At 39.0% G+C, this 18,823-nt stretch overlaps 3 protein-coding genes across 3 annotated transcripts; 2 read left to right on the top strand and 1 right to left on the bottom strand.

Annotated features, from left to right (window-relative positions):
- The first annotated feature begins 2,462 nt into the window (after window positions 1-2,462).
- LOC146487140 (uncharacterized) lies at window positions 2,463-8,360 on the top strand. Its single transcript, XM_085086006.1, has 5 exons — window positions 2,463-2,596; window positions 4,289-4,471; window positions 5,418-5,516; window positions 6,482-6,733; window positions 7,215-8,360. Exons 1-5 carry the CDS (start codon window positions 2,573-2,575, stop codon window positions 7,389-7,391), a joined length of 735 nt encoding a protein of 244 aa, XP_084942132.1. The 5' UTR covers window positions 2,463-2,572; the 3' UTR covers window positions 7,392-8,360.
- On the bottom strand, window positions 7,184-10,698 carry LOC146487139 (uncharacterized). The gene is made up of 3 exons (XM_085085986.1): window positions 10,065-10,698; window positions 8,475-9,031; window positions 7,184-7,320 (listed from the first exon to the last, which is right to left on the bottom strand). The coding sequence occupies exons 1-2, from the start codon at window positions 10,684-10,686 to the stop codon at window positions 8,478-8,480; spliced, it is 1,176 nt and encodes a 391-aa protein (XP_084942112.1). The 5' UTR covers window positions 10,687-10,698; the 3' UTR covers window positions 7,184-7,320; window positions 8,475-8,477.
- On the top strand, window positions 10,659-17,367 carry LOC146487138 (rRNA-processing protein FCF1 homolog). Its single transcript, XM_085086019.1, has 9 exons — window positions 10,659-10,730; window positions 10,816-10,883; window positions 11,015-11,080; window positions 11,894-12,042; window positions 12,971-13,043; window positions 14,484-14,571; window positions 14,878-14,972; window positions 15,830-15,864; window positions 16,829-17,367. The coding sequence occupies exons 1-9, from the start codon at window positions 10,728-10,730 to the stop codon at window positions 16,840-16,842; spliced, it is 591 nt and encodes a 196-aa protein (XP_084942145.1). The 5' UTR covers window positions 10,659-10,727; the 3' UTR covers window positions 16,843-17,367.
- The last annotated feature ends 1,456 nt before the right edge of the window (window positions 17,368-18,823 follow it).

The following is an 18,823-nucleotide window of genomic DNA, read 5'->3' as shown; positions in this document are numbered from 1 at the left end:
TAACCTGCGAATACAGCCGCCTCTCATTCACTCGCAGTAGCGGGAGCGAATGAGAGGCGGCTGTATTCGAACGCTAGAATATAACTGGTTTTAAAGAAATTTCAACGAAATCGCGGAAGACCCACAAAAGATCGACAGAACATTACTAAGTGCGGGCCATAAAGCGACTCACGGGGTGCTTATCATTTACATGGAAAACCCGGAAATTCCAGTTGGAAAATCAAATGGTACGCATCGTTCCATTTGGAGTACTTCTGAAATGATGGGCTTCTGGTCAAAGTGATGCATTTTTATTACTTCTTTTGGGATTTAAAGCTGATGTTCATACATTTTGCATGTTATCCATCTACTGTTAAGACAACGGCTAAATCATTTCATATTTATGCCGAAAATCAGTTCCATCCCGGTGGTTTGCGTAAATGGTAAGCACCCACGCATAACTCTTTTTGTAAACTGTAATGACAAGAAATGTCAAAGGCAGCGGCCATAATATTGTTGTGTATGTTAATGCGTATCTTTTTCCTTTAAAGCGAAGTGACCCTTAATGCAGAGAAAGACTATGGATCAACATGCTCTCGTCAAGACTTTATAAATGTGACCGCGATCGCTTAGAGCCCCTAATCACTTTTTCCATGTAGCAAATGACGATAAAAAGCGACAAGATTTTTGGACCCGTGAGAAACTTGCCGCTTAATAAACATTGACCCTTCAGTACAGGGCCCATTAATACAAATTCTAATCAGGGCAATTCAGAGGTTGCCGAAATAGCCAATAACAGTCACAACAAAATAGTAACACAACCGAACGTATACAGTCGAACCTGTATTAAGCGGTCACCCTCGGGGAATGGCTTAGTGACCGCTTAATACAGGTTGACCGCTTAATACAGGTTGTACAGAATACATCACTTCCTTGGTTAAGAAAGTTCGGCGATAAAATGGTATGACAAAGGAGAGCATGGTATTGAAATGGACCAGTAAAAAATTAACGCCACGATTGTGCAGCTCATTAGAAACTCAATTGCCTGACACGCTGTTTGTTACCATATTTAAGTGGTTTCCTTTTACAAAGTGACCGTTTAAAACAGGTCAAGACAATAGAAATCAGCTCGTTGGGACTTAATTTTGGGTGACCGCGACCGCTTAATAGAGGTGACCGTTTAATACAGGTCAGGATAACAGTAATTAAGGGAAGTAATTTTCGGGACTTTGACAACTGACCGCTTACTAGAGGGTGACCGCTTAATACGGTGCCGCTTAATACAGGTTCGACTGTAGTAAGCGTAATAGAAGATATGTATACAGGATTAGACAGCAAGGCAGCCTGGTTCGGCTTGCATGCAACACGACCCTAAAAACAAAATGGCAACATGAGTTAATACTAAATCACCTGCAACAGAGGAATCTCTTATTTTATTTCTGGTGTGAAATGTTTGCGAAAAGCAGTACAGAACCTACAGTAGCTACTCTCCAATCCTTTCCGGAAGTCCACACCCGCATTAATATTTTCAGGTCATTGAGCTAGAGATACATGTACTTTTCTTTGATAAAAGCGGAAGTTACTCAAGTTACATTGAAAAGGCCTATTACATCATGTCAAAAAATACTTCTGCGATGCAGTTATTGTGCTGAGTAAAAGAAATTATTATAAACAGTTGCACTAACTTGTTTTTATCATAATTGCAAACCGTCCTGACCAGGGAGATTTAGATGTTATTGTACGTTATACGTTTAAAAGTTTCGTGTAAACTGAAAGCATAAATCTGTCACATAAGCCACCACTACTTAGTTGTTGGTGATTGACTGTGCTTTAAAATTTTCTATGGACTGAACACGAAGGTAAGTCATAATGTTTCTTTTTACCTCGCAATATTGATATGATTGTCTCGCGGGACTACAGCGAATCGAAATTGAAAAGTCTATGTTCAATCGGAGCACTCAACTCAGTCTTATCCGTCTATCGCTTGACCTCACCACAAGAACAGTAATATGTATACATGCAGCTTTAGCACTCTTAACCTATTTTAGTTGTGAGTTGTCGATAGTTCACTTTAAGTATGGATTTGTTACGACTTGAATTAACCTGCATAATGCACGGAGAAAATTGACTTTACTACACAGAGAAATTGCCGTTTCTGGAACCAAAATCAGAAAACCAATGAATGAATAACTTACCTAGAAAGTACTTTGTGTAAATCATAAGTGGCGAGCAAAGCAAATTTCACTTTCTTGCAAATGCTCGGGAAATTTCCCGGAAGTTTTGTTTGTTTTATAGCTTGAGTCTGCGATCGCAGATACCTCGGAAACATACTTCATGTACTTAAGCACGGGGCAAAACCCGCGCGCACGATAACCCCGATTTAACAGCGGAGCATAGATCTGTTGTTTTTAAAGTATGATATCTTTGAGAAATGAACCACGCTTAAGCTTTATTTTCCCTTCCTTCTACAAAACAGTGCCATTCTGGAGTACAAGATCACACGAGAGGGAAAGCTGATCACAGTAAACCGCATTGTCAGGGCAACTTTTAGTACGTACGAGAACAGTCGTCGTCTGCTTCGGATTGTGACACAATGTCCCACCAAACCAGCGTGGATGTAAGTAATACACCGTGATCGCAAACATCTCCAGGAAAAAAAATTATACAGTCTGAAGCCCCTACCCTATACCAGACCATGTTCAACCCGAACCACCCTATTCTTAGCCTGCGCGCGAACGTAGTATTTCTAGCTGTCGCTTCTCTCCGCCGACAGAAGCAACAGCTGGAAATACGTCTTCGTTTGCAGGCTACCCTATTCTAGACTTGACATCCAAATCCCCACCAAGGCTTGGGTCTTAAATTTTTGTTCCTCTGGACAATGAGTATAAATGATTGAAAGAAATCAGTTTGAAAGAGGGATAAGGAACCTATTTGGAGGGCTGGTGTTTACTGAGACAAATTCTCCCAACTTAATTAGTGTCATCCGTGGCATTGATTAACATCAAATAGGCCTTATCACGGTTTTCGACGCCATTTTGACGGGTAGGCAAACAGGCTTGAAATAACAGTGTTTGTATGGAAATCCGATGTCAAATAATTTTCATAAAACATCGTTTCTGAAAAATTCATGAATTGGAAACTTTTGACACTAGGAAAAGGATGTTAAGGAAAAAATTGGAGGGATGTTTTTTTTTTTTTTTATTTATTTATTTTTTTTTTATTTGTCCATTATATTATAAACACAATCAAATAGAATCTTATGACTGCTAACTTAGATATAATGGCAGGAGATCTTAGCAAGCTCAATGAGCTTTTCTATGAAGATCCCCTATTCAAGCTTAGACTAATTACAGGGCAGATGGTGATTTATTATAATTCTAGATAGATTACTTCTAATACTTGCTTTGTCCTAAAACAAAACTAAAAACATAATAACCTAAGATACTTTGATTTTGCACATAAGCCTTTATGCTTCTCTTAAAAATGTAGCTGTGACAGAAAGCGTCCAGTCGTGTTTTGAACTTTCCATACATTTCCCTGTATTTTTTCCCGCGAACTATTTTTAGTAGCAGATCACGGCTGGTTCGCTATACAGACAAATGTATGGAAAGTTCCAAACACGACTGGACGCTTTCTGTCACAGCTACATCCCTCCAATTTTGTTCTTAAAATCCTTTTCCTAATGCCAAAAGTTTCTAATTCATGAATTTTTCAGAAGCGATGTATTATGAAAATTATTTGACATCGGATTTCCATACAAACACTGCTATTTCAAGCCTGTTTGCCTACCCATCAAAATGGCGTCGAAAACTGTGATAAGGCCTATTGGACTGCCTGGGTTAAACCCCCGGGCACTTCACCATCCTCCATGAAATGAATGACAGCGACTGCTGATGACCTGACCTGTAAATAGAGATATCTTATATCCCTGATCTCGATCAGCTGCTCACAGGGAGTTAGACAAGGTGCGCATGTGTACATGTATGCTGTTTTCTTTTTTTCTCTTTTTAACCCATTGATAACCAACTGTTCCCGGAGGTTTTCTAAACATAATTTCATCAAATTTGCAAAGTGGTTATTTCTAACCTCATGTGCAGTAAAAATGCACAACTTACAGGGAAAAAAAAAACAAAACCCTTTGGTCTAAAAATATAGTCAAAATTACTAATATGGAATTAAATTAATTTAAAAACTAACCCCTCCTCCTACCACCCCCCCCCCCCCCCTGCCCCCCTCCACCACGCAAGAACAAAACAAAACAAAAACAGAAAATTCAATTATAATAATTCTTCTTTCAAATATCTGGCAGGAGTGCATCAGAAATGTGGCCAGGATTTTCCGTGATTACTACCAGTGTGAATATCCAAACAGCCGTGCTGTCAAAGAGGGACTGAAACGACTGTTGTGTGACAGATACGGGAATAACATCACTAGCTTTGTAGACAACTTTGTTCACCCCACACAGAGTCTGCTCAGTAAATTACAAGAGGAGGTATATCATTGCAATCTCTACATGTAAATGCACAAATTGAAATAATTACAATGAAATCCTGTAATACAACCACCTTTAGAAGGTGAAAATGTGGTTGTAATATACAGTAAACTCCCTTAATATTGCAGACACCTTCGAGACCATGAGTTGGGTTTTTGATATCTTTTGTTACAAATGATGAAATAAGACCTTCAATCACCTGCCAAATAATTCTAGAATGACGAGGAGAACGAAATCAACTCAATTCTTGAAAGAAACAACTTGTGATCTGTTCAAGGGTATTTTGGAAACAAAAATGCAAGAACTTGAAAAACATTAGCCTAATACTTTTCAAGTTTCAATAGAAACCGGCCTACCCTGTCTCTGGCCAGAGGCACTTATCGACAGTTTTATTGTACTGGGGTGATGATTTTTAACAAACCTGACAATTATTTTGTTGTTTCTGCTAACAGTCAAACATTTTTGGGTTTTGAAATGACAGCAAATTTTTGTGATACTTCCCCTTTAATAGTGAGAGTCTGTTAGTAATAGCAGGAATTTGTTTCAAGCAAATGTCTGTAATCTACTTTTGCCGAGGACTTAGCTGCTGTTCGTATTATCAGGGTGACTGCAATAGCAAGGTGTCCGCAAGGCGGGAGTTGACTGTATGTAAACAGTGTGGTCAAAACTAAGATAATGACTGGAGTTTCAATTTGTTTGGGGCATAAAAGAGTGGTTGTAATAACGAGGTGGTCATAAGGTGAGGTTCCACTGCATTGACACAAGGCTCATACCCCTCTGGGGAAGCACATTACACCATATTTGCTAGCTCCAGTTCAAGGGGTATCTCCACAATAGTGAATACATACACTTAATGAACTCTGTTCAACTACTTTAGGTAAGGTTCAACTTTTCACAATAATTTTATAGTATTCTACATGTACCAATTCTCTGTTTTTTTATGCAGAATTTTCCTTTTATTTTGTCCAATGATAACATCAAAAAAATTGTCCTTCACCTGGTGCCACCTCAGCATAAACTGAATATTGGCGAGTTCTTTTACCAGGTGAGCTTGTTTTGTACATTTCATTTTCAACTTGCCTTGTATTTATTTCCCCTTATATTTACGCTTGTTGTGTGGGGGGTGAGCTGGTTAAAAGGGCTCTGCAACTGAAGGTACATGTAGATCATTCCTTCTGTATCTGTGTAAGATATATCCCTCAAGAATTGATTAGCCAGTGGAGCCTTCAGGATCTTTGCATAGACCAAATGAAGATCTTTGCAGGGACCTCAAGGATTACTGCACAATCATGTGAGATCCTAACCTCCCAAAGAGACATTTTTAGGGGACCTGTATTACCTCCTCCCTAGCCTGCGTAGCAAGCGTTTCCGTGCTGTTTCGGAGCATAGAAAGACCGAGGAACGAGATTCTCGGTTTTCGCTTGCTACGCAGGCTACCTCCTCCTCTTAAAATGGCTGCGTGGGAGGCTAGTGAGATCCTTGATGGATTAACAAATTATACTGTGATAGTCACAAGGTGGCAGTACACAAGTAATCTTCAGAGCTTGGGAGAAGTTGCTATACAGAATTAACTGCACCACAAGGAGTGACCTAGTTTAATTTCACTCAATAATGAATTCACCCCCAAAAAGAGGAAGGATGACTGGGTGAACTGGAGTGTATTAAAGGATAAAGTTACACTAATTCAAGGCATTATGGCTTGAATTAGCATTTGGCAGCTTTTATAGTAAGACAGTGTCTCAAAATTCAACTAACAAGTACAGCTGTACTATGTACAAGTAGTCTAACTGAATCTACTTTTGGCAACTGTTGCAGCAACAAAAAACTATGAGACTGACATGGTCACTTCAGGACATGCTATGCTGGGCAATAATTCTTAAAATTGAGTTGCAACAAAATTGCAAGGAAAGGTGCAAGAAAAATTGCCTAGTGTAACAGATAGCACCTCAAAGGTCAGGCAAGTCTCCTAAACTCAAATGTTGCAACACTACCTGTCTGTTTTTCTTAAAGGTTGGTCACACCAATCCTCGCACGCTGGTTGTTAAATTTGCCATGTATCAAAACAGAGGAATGTCAGTGAAGGAATTGCAACGTGCAACAGTTGATGAAGGAGATTATGACATAGCTTTCACAAAGGAGTACTTTGACAAAGTGCGAAGTGAGGCAGAAACATTAGGAGATGCACTGATGCGCACCTTAATTGTCTTAGGTGCCCCAGATTGGTCAGTTCAGAGAGAATCTGCAATCACTCATCTGAGAGATGTATGTGTGGTAACGTGATTTCTATTTTTATCTTGTTACATTCATCTTTAGTTAGTACAGGATGAAATCCTTGAAAAGATTCATATCAGGTCCAGGGCCCAGTTGTTCAAAGCCTGATTAAGCTAATCCTGGATTAAAGTGAACTTGGATTCAACTACACTAATCAGATTCAACAACACTAATCAATAATGATTCTTGCAAAAGATTTTTGTCCCTCTGAGGGCCTCAGTTTTGACTTGGAGTTTTCTTTACCATTAGCTTAAAGCTTGCCTTTAAAAACATTTTCAACGAGTGAGATTAGCTTTCTAACAACCAGGCCTGAAATGTAGACAACAAAATACAATTTTTCATTTTTTAAATATTCATTCTCCTGTGCATTCTGCTGTAATTCAGGATCTGGGAAGTGTGCTTCCAAATTATTGGTTACAAAACATTGACCCTACTTGGAAACAGAAGACTGACTATTTCATTTCTCTTCTAGTGCCCAGAAGGTAGACATGGAAGGCTGAGGTCTGAGTCTCATATTTCTGTCCAGGAAAGCTGTGATGATGAGTCCATCGCCAGTGAGAGTTTGGGTCCACACACACCTACCGAAAATTATGATTTCAGTTCAACAGATGATGTATTCAGTCACTTATTATCCATTAGTTCCAGCTGATCTAGAATAATGGGTTTGTCTTCCTTGTAAAGCTAGATGGTAGTCAATGGGAAGGGGGTGCTCCTTTGATGCTCACTGGATGTTTCAAAACAACCTCCTTTAAGGTAACAGAAATTTATCTTGTAGGTGTAGCCCCACATGAATCATCATTCAAATAAACATGTTCTGTGTGACTTGAAATTAGAGATCCCACCCCATCCTAGACATACTACTGTTATGGGATATATAAATTCTCAAGTTTTATAGTTACGTGTTTTTACAAACTACAGGTATGTACAGGTGACAATCGTTTAATTTTGGTAAGCAAATAAATTGTTTTAACTATAAAAGTTAACGTTAAAAGAGAACGACGTTTCGACCGTCCGACGGTCATTTTCAAGTTCAAAATGAGAAGTAAAATATGTGCTTATATACAATTGTGAAAAAACTAATGAGATACTGACTTAAAAAGCTCTAAGATATTCACATCTAAACAATATCAAAAATAATAGCGTGAATCATAAATACAAAGGAACGCTAAAAACGATAAAAGGTATTTAAAAGGTATTTAAAAGTGAAATAATTAAACAAATAACTTCGCGCGGATCGAGTCGCATTGTTTGTTCAGTTTCGGCTTTAGGTCGCGAATAAACAACATCTCGAAGATCAAGCAGTCGAGTTTGCTCTGACACTTTCTCAGGATTCTGAAGTTGCTTTTAATGGTCTCTGGATCCTGTCCATGCTCGTCCTTTAACAAATAAATTGTTATCATCAAATAAATATTGTGCTTAATCTGATTGTTAATGCTGAAAAGAACACCAAAAACCATGTTTTATTCCTAGTTTGATATTAATTTTAATATAGCGGTAGTCAGGAGATTTTAGTTATTTTGAAAATTTATGCACCAAAAGTTTAAAGGCATTAATTAAAGCAAAAAAGGACCTGAAGTGTACATGCAGGCAAACAGTCTTCAATAAATTGTGAAATAAACAATGGTTTTGTTTGTTTCACTGAAATGTCATTTTCATAGTAATAAAAACAAAACAACATTTTCTTTTGAGATCTTCTCTGCAAGCCTTGTGTTTCTTGTTATAAAACCACTACCTTTTAAGGTGATTGACCAAACACCTCCAAAAAAGGTTGATAATTTCCCTCTCCTCTGGCATTATGATCGTTAAGGATGGCAAAAGAAATGTGCTTGTATCTGTTCACAAATTCTTCCTCGGATAACACTTCCTTGAAGAGCTCAGCCACATGACGTGGCGGGTTTCTGAATGCCCCACAACCAAGTGCTGACAGTACCAGCGCGTCATGTCCATAGTACAGTCCTGTAGCCAACATGCACCGAATCTTTTGTTTTGTTTTCTCTGCAAATTGTGGAATAAGCCTCTGTTTGTCTTTTGTAAGAGGGGGACTACAATATGCAGATAGGGCAAGGAAAGACATGGGAACTGGATCTTTGAGGAATGCATATCCTTCTGCTTCTGAGGCTCGTATGATGAATACATTTGTGGAGTAGACACATGAAAATTCTGGGAGTCTGTATGTCCATTTCCTTTTGGGGTCAAATTCTTTGTCAGGGTCTGCTAAATGTTGCACATAATTTGTTCGGCGAAATAAGTTCTCTTCTTGTGCACCAGCCCCTGACAGGTAACCTCCTCCTGTGAGAAAGAAGAACAGAATGGTTTCAGGAGAACACTGTCATCCTAGCTTCCTTTCAATGGCAGATCCAGTTAATTGTGCACGTGTAAAGTGAGGTGCCGGAATTAAAAAGGGGAGCCTACAGTTATTTTTTTTTTTTTCAAATTTTAATGTATAAAAGTAGACTCAGACATTTCATTGCAAAGGAGGTTGGAGGCTCTCCAAAGTCTAACCTCCTGGGCCCAGTTGTTCAAAGCCCAATTTTTGCGCCTCAGTTTTAACTTAGACTTGTCTTTACCTTTAGCTCGAAATTAGCCGTTATAGCCATTTTTAACGAGCGAGCTGAAAGCCTTGATTAACTTCTAATCATGGATTAGCATTAATTTGCTTTTGAACAATCCGGCCCTGGGCAGTCATTTCTTGGGGCATTGAACTCTCTCCCCTTCCCACAGTAATACGACACCCCTAAAAACGACTGCATGGGAGGCTACACTAAGTCCCTTACTTTTTTGGGGGGGAAGGGGGGGGGGGGGAAATCTGAGGCTATTCAGTTTATCAGGTGGCCAAATTATGGAAAGATGACAATTAGTGTTGAGTTAACGCTGGGACCCATGCATGAGTGACATAATGGGGCCCAGCAACCCTCAGCCCATGGCCTGCAACTTGGCCTGTAGCCCTGTGACCCCCAGCGCACACCGCTTCTAACCCTAGCCCTTCGGGTCCAGAAATGGAGCATGGGCTACCAAATAAGGGTTAGTATTAGAGGTGTGAGTCGGGGTGGGGGGTCAAGACGGTCCAGGTTACTCTCAGCCACACACTCTGGACCATCTGAGAATTAGGCTAGTGAGGTAAGAGGGCGAGGGTCACTGAGCTGCAGGCCTAGGATGCTCATTGGATGTTTCAAAATAAACCCCTCTAAGGCAACAGAAATTATTTTGTATGTGTTGCCCCACTTGAATCATCAAATAAACATGTTCTGTGTGATTTGGAATTGGAGATCCCCCCTCCCACCCCCACCGGGCAAAACCCTTTCTGAAACGCCTGAAAGTTTACCTGGTCTTCGCGAAGAAGCCATGTTTAAGACAGCTGGATTGAAACCCTCATTCTTCAACCGAATAGCTTCCTCAAGGCAATCAACATTTACCACAGTTATTTTTGTTTCCAATTCATCACTTCTCACTTCTCTTTGCGGCGCAGATTCCTCCACGTGAAGCTTCGTTTTCCGGGCGTATTTTGAAACACTTTCACGATCTGAAAATGTCACCTCCGTACCATCTTCTAAAGTATACTTGAAGTTTTTGCAAGCCTCGAGGGTTTGCTCTATAATTTCTACTCTTAGCTGTTTAAAATTTTTCGAGGACTTGAACTCCGCAAGCCATCTCTTGTGGTCAAAAATCGGTTGCCCCGAAGAACTGCTGCCTGTAGCTGAAGCCATTGCGATTCGAGAATATAAGAAGATAACTGTCGATGCAATTCTCCGCATATATATGCCCAAATGTTGCCAGTTGTTGTGAAATCTTTTAGTATATTTCGCTGACTGCCGCAAAGTAGAAATTTGATTCAGGAGCGCGACGAACCTCGAGGAGAGATCCTGGGAACGAGGTTGGCGTCCGACCAGCGCTCCTATCCAGTCAGCGGTGCTAGCTATTAGACCCAGACCTCTCACGGCTCCCATACATTTGGTCGCCATTTTGCGAGAAGTTTTGGGGTTTTAGGATGGTATGTACCACTTCTATCAAGCTTTAGTTTATTCGAATTGGGCCATTCGATAGTTTTCTTACTACCTAGTCATTTTTTCACTCAGGGGAAGGCGAAAAAGACGAGGAAGTTTGCGGCTGTGAAGCGAATGATCTCTCCCAAGGACATGAGAATGTGAGTTTTAGTTCGCCGCATGCGAGAGTTTGAGCGTTCGCGTGTATGGCGGGTTATAAACCTCGGAGGAATCATGTCTGTTGGGTTCAAAAGAGAGGTATTTTTTTTTACATCTCAAGATTCTCTTTCAGTCAGAAAAATCAAGAAAAGGAGAAAGAGAAGAAAAAGAAGGAAGAAGGGAAAGAAATCCGCCACGTGTAAGAGACGTTTATAAGTTGTTTTCGTTGTTTCCCTTAGATAGTGTTTACGGTAATTTACCACTGGTTATCCGAAACTCGTGCTCTCTTGTGCAAATTTTTGTGGTAGTTCATTATTTGAGATAAGTGAAGTCTAGTGCACATATAATAATGTCACACAAAAGAGGAACAATTTGTAGAAAATCTGGGCAAAGATTTTGCATTGCCGCCATGTTGGTGCCAATCTGCTCACATAGTTTGTATAAAAATGGAAGTTAACTCCCAGAGGAGAAAAATATCATTGCTCCTATCCACCAACATGGCTGCCATGAAGTCACATGCAATTGACCTATTGCATAGTGAATGTCAGGACGCTTTGAGGCCATGCAAGCATCAAATGCATGACCTCTTAGCATCCTGCACAGACACTTCTTGAGCTTCTCAAGGATTTCTCATGACAAGTGCAAAGAACGTCTACATATGAGGCCAGAGGGTTCTGGGAGGTATCCTGTCCTCACAATTTTTTTTCAAAACAAAGGTACACCACTACAACTCCTCTCTTTGCCTATCAGCAAACTGTTTGTGGCCTCTCTGCAACCTTTCAGCAACCCGCCAGTCAAGCGTTGGTTACCTGTGAGTGCCAGCCAATAGTTGACGGACAGTTGGTTGAGGGTGGTTGCCCTTCAAAGTTTTCCAAGTTGTTATGTGTAGTACAATATTTGACTGAGTATTAATCATCTTGAAAGTGGAACTATATATCCCTTGGAATTTATTTCATTTCTGTTTCAAAATTTTTAAAAGTATGTTTTGTCAATTTAATTCCTTCTTACACAGAGAGCAAGCTTCATCTGCCTTGTTTTTTCAATACAATACTCAACTTGGGCCTCCATACTATGTTCTGGTTGACACCAATTTTATCAACTTCTCCATTAAGAATAAGCTGGATATTGTCAAGTCCATGATGGACTGCCTATACGCAAAATGTAAGTTGTGTTTTCTGTTGCATGCAGTGGGTGAGGTTTCTAAAACCGGAATGTCTACATACATGTAAAATGCTTAATGCAGTTAAATGAATATCTTAGCAAAGTTTACAAGCCTACAAATGAAATGTGCACCAGTTAGAAAGTACCTGCCTGGACCAACACTTAGGGTCTTCAAATAACTGAGGAGAAAGTGCTGCCTTTGTAATAACATCATTCTGCATATAGTTAGACTTTCTGGTTTTCTTAGATAAGGACAATAAGCTGTAGGTCCTGTCTCACAACACTTGTTCCTAATAATCCTGGGGCATTCAAGAACCCACACAGTGTTTGAAAAGAGTAGGGGACACAGTCCCCAGTGTGGTGATCTACAGTATCTCTATCTCTGAAATCAAAATATGGACTAATAGCGGCTGCCAGTGGCGCCTTAACCAGGGTTCTCATTAGAAGGCGGGACCTGGGTACCAGTACGAGGGTACATGTACACAAGAGTCAGTACCTGACTACTTTCAAACTGAACATAAAGAAATTCACTTCAAGTGTAATTTTCTGCCCGGCTATGTACTCTCCTATAGGTGCCCCCCTACTTCAAAACTTAATGAAACCCCTGCTTTACATGTTCACATCTGATCTCACCCCACAGAAGAATTGTAAACCGGCATGAGACTATGCAATATGTGCAGTTATCGATATGTGTGGTTATTGCCATTACCACTGAGAGACTTGTGATAAGCTGGGCCAAATAATTGGGTACATGGCAGTAATGATGATTTGCACTGGGTTATGAGCCAATGATTCCCTTGCATCACTGAATTGTCATGAATCATGTGTGTTTCCCTGTATTGGTCATTAATTTTCATAAAATAAATGAACTGTTAGAATCACATAATGTGGAGTTGCTGTACAGTCATTAATTTTGTCTTCTTACCAGGTGTTCCTTGCATTACTGACTGCGTGATGGCCGAGTTAGAAAAGCTTGGATCCAAGTACAGAGTGGCACTCAGGTGTGTGCACTGTACATACCAATGTAGAATTGTTGCTATAATAATTTTTATTGGAACTGTGTTTTGTGAAATGTTCTCAGTTGAATCTGTTCACACTTTTCTATTAAACTGTAACTTGTTTGTAATAACAGTGACGCCAACAAAACACACTTAAAATTAGATTTGCTTTTTCGAGCTCCAGCTGTACTGTACATGTACTATGTCACACATTGTTATTCTGACTTGTACAGTTTGTGTAATGTGCCTGAACTGTCTAAAGGATGAATTTGTGAGGGTAGATTCAACTTTGCAAGGATAAACTGTAGGGAAAATCATTGCATGTATTCATCTTCTCCATAAAGCCTTCAATCTGGTCACCTCATGGTGCTGTTGTGTAGAGGAAAGGAAAGAAATGTGCCATATATTACACATACATGCATTTACAGCCCCATTGTTTTGCTCATTAAACCTATCAGCTGCAGTATGGCTCTTGACATTGTAGTTGCCATCATTGTTACTTCTTAAATTCCTTAGTGGAGCAAGCAGTGTTAGAAGTGCTGTAGTGCATTGGACAGAATCTGTGTTAAGTGCACCTGTTTGATGAGACCTGTGTAGGTTGTAGCAGTAATTGGACTCCCAATAGACCATGTACTAGTAACTTCACAGTTAAAAGTTAGAGAATGGAGAATCAATCAGGCATGAGAGAATTTTGTTGTAGAATAATGAGATATGGTTAAACATGTGTAGTAAGAACTTGTTATCTCATTGAAGCTCTTTTGTTGTAAAAGGAAACACCCCATTCTTTCACTACAGTGGCTCTCAAGCTTCTATTACTTTTCAATCTACCAATAAAGTCACATGATTGTGCATGTTCAAATCTTTTGTGCAAAACATGTAAAACTATGTACACTGTATTTTCAGTACTGTTTCTGGTAAACTAAGTATTGTTAGGTGGATTATGAAAGATTCAAGAGACAATGGCAGTAATGATGATTTGCACTGGGTTATGAGTTCGAATGATTCCCTTGCATCACTGAATTGCCATTGACGAACATTGTGTCAGTTTTTTCAATAATTGTTTATGATGTTAATTTTGCATTGCTAAGTGGATACAATGTACATGACTATTGTACTTTCCTTTTATTAATACAGTGAACACTGTATATTCAAATTTTTAGATGTGTTTTATATGCGTATTCTAAATAAATAAAAGGTCTAGTCAGTGTGTGGAATACTTGCACAAAAATAAAAAGTTGAATTGTACTCAACTTCTTTAGTGTTTACCTAATTGGCTCATGAATGTATAATTTTTATTGCATCTTTACATGTATTTCATTTATGAATGTGAAACAGGCATAAAAATGACATAGCACTGGAAATCTACCAAGTGAATAAATTAATTCATCTTCAGTTAAATGGCAAACTAAATTGTACCAATAAAAATAATTATTGTTCCTCCAGGATGGCTAAAGATCCACGCTTTGATCGCCTTCCATGCATGCACAAAGGGACTTATGCTGACGACTGTATAGTTAACAGAATACAGCAGGTAAGTGAGCGCAATCATGTTGCACCTTGCATCTTTTTTGTTTCATTTTGTCTCTTTTCTTTTTTCTTAATTGAAAATGGCAAAAATGATGATTTGCACTGGGTTATGAATTATCATCTATGATTCCCTTGCATCACTGAATTGCCATTACAAATACTGGGCAGTTGCTCAATTATTGTATCCAGGAGGGAATACAAATGTACAATCATGTTCTAGGGAAAAAAATGAGGTGCATGGGTTTAGTACCCAGAAGAAAAGTGTGGTGGTCAACATAAATATTAATTTCTGTCATGTTATCCATTGCAGCACAAGTGTTACATTGTAGCCACATGCGACAGAGATTTGAAAAGAAGAATCCGCAAGGTTCCAGGAGTTCCCATCATGTACATTGCACAACACAGGTATAATGTGGAAACTTCTATAATCTAATCTGGTCAAAATGCATCATGTCACATAATGATGTTGGTAGAACTTTCCACATATTAACATGTAACGTTGGCATTACTGTGCTACTTATCGTGGTGTGTGTCCTCAGGTGGCCACATAAGCCAATAGGCCATTTTCATGATGGCGTCATTTGACTACAACTACCAGAATTCATTTCATTTTCCTTTTCAAATTCAAATTTTGTAATCCCAGTGGAGAGCAAAGAACAATAGCTCTAATTAGCATGAGAAAACAAAAAAACTGAAGGATTCTGGTAGTTGTAGTCAAATGATGCCATAGTGAAAATGTCCTATTCTGATTACAGAATATTTCATTGGCAGGGGAAGTCTGTTGTATTTTGTACAAATGATGCTGCTATCTGGGGTCAGTTTAATAAAACTTTCACGCTTGCTGTGCCCTTGCAGTTACACATGCATGCAGAAAAATTGATAGTCACAACAAACATTGTTAGAAGTCTTTACTGAGGATAATAAAATTATTGACATCATTTTTGAACTCTTCATTGAGTATTTTTTCTTGTGTTCACACATAAAGGCAAGGGCCCAGCTTGTAAATTACATAGTTTTGTTTAATATCGCTGTCTGTCCACAGTGGCTTTCTTTGAAGGCTTGACAGACAGTCCTGATGAGTGCTGTCAGCTGGTGCATTCTCAGTCTTTTGGACAGTCACCACTGTACTAAGGGTTGTTGATAAAGCAGTGACTGGTAGGACACTAAAAAGTCAATGTCCTGCTTGTACAAGTATTGGTTTTGGCCTAAAATATCGGAGGGATAAGAAGTTTATGTGCATGTCCTTTCTTTTATTACCACAGATACACAATTGAAAGAATGCCTGATGCATATGGAGGTAATCATGTTGTTTATTTTGAAATTTATACCATTCTCAATTACTTACTGTACCTTGGTACACCTTGTGACACAGAGATCCGACTTTTCAGCCATTCTGGCAGAAGACAATTAAAAGAGTTTGTCTTGTTACTCATTTGTCTTGTTAGTGGAAGAAACACGGTGCATCTTAAAGAAAAAATAATAAATATTTTCTTGGTTATTGTGATGATTTGCACTGGGTTATGATTAAATTAATGATTCCCCTTTGCATTACTGAATTGCCAAGACTTTCCATTCAAGAATTTCATTGAATTGTACCATTTAGTCTAGATGTTGACAATTACAATAGATGAACATCATTTTAACATTAACATAGAGAGTGAATTAGGCCCTTCACATACGTGACTATGTTTTACCATCATAGCAGGCTATTGGTGTATCTTGTTTAGTTGAATAGATTCATTTTAGACCATTGCAAGTGCTATTATATAATTTTATTTATATGTACACTGATTTGAAATAACTCATTCTGTGTGCTGCATACCAGGTGATGAAAACGTTGCACGCGATTTTGACCCCAATTGGTTTAAGTGATTCATGCCTTGCTGTTGCAAGTGAAAATTTGTTGAAATCTCTTAGCAATCTTCTGATGGCTCCCATCGAATGTGGTTTATTAGTTGAAAGGAAAGAGGTAGAAACTTGTGAAACACCAAACAAAGCCTTTCTGTGAGTGGCAACAGTGCGGTGCTTAACACAGTATGGTAGTCTTCTGGCCAGCATTGCAGACGCCGAAGGGGTAGAGGGGGCGCCCCCTCCCCTTATGTTAAAAAATCCCGGAACACCCTCTCCCTGCACTTTTGGCACTTGCCTTGAAGGCTAACAAACTTCAGCAATCCACAGAAGGATTTTTCATTGATTTTGAGGCACAAATTAGTTAAGAAGAAGACCTGATGCAACATCAATTTCGTACTGTTTTATTCCAGCTCCAAGAGTGTAACTGGCATTGAGCTGGTGTGAGCGTGTTTCCATTGGCTGCTGATCGCACCTGACAGGGCACACGTGGATATGGAGACAACTGAATGAGCTGGAACTGGAACGGTGGGCAGCTGTGTATTCCAGCGGTAATTCGTGAGATGAACAAAACAAGCACCATGCAATATGGGTGAAAATCAAACTGGTGGTTGCTGGTCAGGACCCAGTAGTTCAAAGAGCGGTTAACTTCATCCAGCAGATAAGGCGCTATCCAGCGGATGAAGTGTATTGGTGGGAGTCAGTCATCCGCTGGATAGCGATTTATCCACTGGATAGAGTTATCCAACCGCGGCCAGAACCTTAAAGCAATAGATTGATTGCACATCGTTGTACTGTTGGAGCTATTTATGAAGGCAAAAACAGCTTGTAATTGCCATGATAATAAAAAGAAAAAGAAAAGAAAAGAAGAAGCGAGAAAGGCGATAAAAAATGTTACTACTGCTTAACAGTTAAAAACAAGTAATAAAATAAACTGAATCTATAAACTGAATCTAGCTGATTTGTTGAGCAAAAAACAAAGCAGACTAAAGCAAACAAACAACAACATCTGATTTACCGCAAATTATAAATTATAATGCTCGTCGCTTCACCCGTGGAGTCCTCGGCTCACCCTCCTTGCCCGATTCACAACGTAAAATAGTATTTTTATTCGTTTAATTCCCTGAGTGGTCCAAACCTTGCATACGGACAACTAACAGGAACCGAATATGCAAAAGAAACTATACACTGCACTTGCAGTAGGAGCCAAATCCATCTTTCAACTAATCGATCGACGATCAAGCGACAAGGCTTGTGTGTCGTGTTTCTACTGAAAGTACGAAAAGAATAATGTAGTTCGAAGAGTTAGGTCATTGAGTAGACATAGATCAATATCTTCGTTTAAAGCGAACTCCATTGCTTGCTCTTTTTCGTTTTGTTGCCGGTTATACTTTTTCAGGTGTGTATTGAGCTTTCTCGCATCACTGAATACAGTTTACCTGAAAGCGACCTCTGGCAATGCAAGGTCAATAACATCTACATTTTCCTTCAAATGGAAAAGTTCATTGCCTGCTATTTTTTGTTTCTTTGTTTCTCAAACGTTTTTGTCTTATCAGACAATTTTGTCATTGCAATTATGTGGTTTGTTTGCAAGTGCTTCACGGAAGAAGCTTGAAAAGAAACAAAAATAAGAATAACAAAGAAATAGTGCACAATGTGCACAATAGTGCACAACACGTTGCTTCAAAAAAAAAAAAGAGGTGTGAACAATGTGTTGAAAGATGTTAACTGTCGATTATCACCAGTAATGTGCCCCTAAAAGCATTCTATTCCGTATTCAGATTATTAGTATTGTTTATTAGGCAATGCTAAAAATCGTATTGCTTTCGATGATTAATTTACATTTCCACAACTGTATATTTTTCTTGTCGTTGTAATAATTTAGGTCGCCCAAAGAACTAACTTGTTAATTCATGATTTATCTAACAATTCGTTGAATGCGGAAATGTATTTTTTACAGTTCTCGTAGTTTGAAGTCTTTCACGTGATGGAATCGCATTAGGCTGGAAATCGTTATAGGCCTTAAAAAAAAAAAAAAAAATTGGAGGAATGTAGCAGTGCCAGATAGCGTCCAGTCGTGTTTTAAACTTTCCATACATTTAACAAATCGACGGCAGTTTTCTATGGTCTATACTCTTATAGACCATAAAATGACGTCAAAAAAATGTTCAAAACTCAAGTGGAACCACGAGCCGCAGGCGAGTGGTTTCACTGCCAAGTTTTGGACATTTTATGGCGTCATTTTATGGTCTATAAGAGTATAGACCATAGAAAACTGCCGTCGATTTGTTTTTTACAATAACATGGAAAAATTACGAGCGCAATTGGCTATTTTTTTCGTTGAGAAAGCGCGCGCGTTACATCTGACGTGATTTTTATTGTCTACACTCTTATAGACAATAGCTACG

Source organism: Pavona decussata, unplaced genomic scaffold (genome assembly GCF_977016875.1).
Source record: "Pavona decussata unplaced genomic scaffold, jaPavDecu1.1 SCAFFOLD_16, whole genome shotgun sequence".
Lineage (NCBI taxonomy): Eukaryota > Metazoa > Cnidaria > Anthozoa > Scleractinia > Agariciidae > Pavona > Pavona decussata.
The sequence above is the reverse complement of the archived record's forward strand: the minus strand, read 5'-3'. Positions and strand labels throughout refer to the sequence as shown.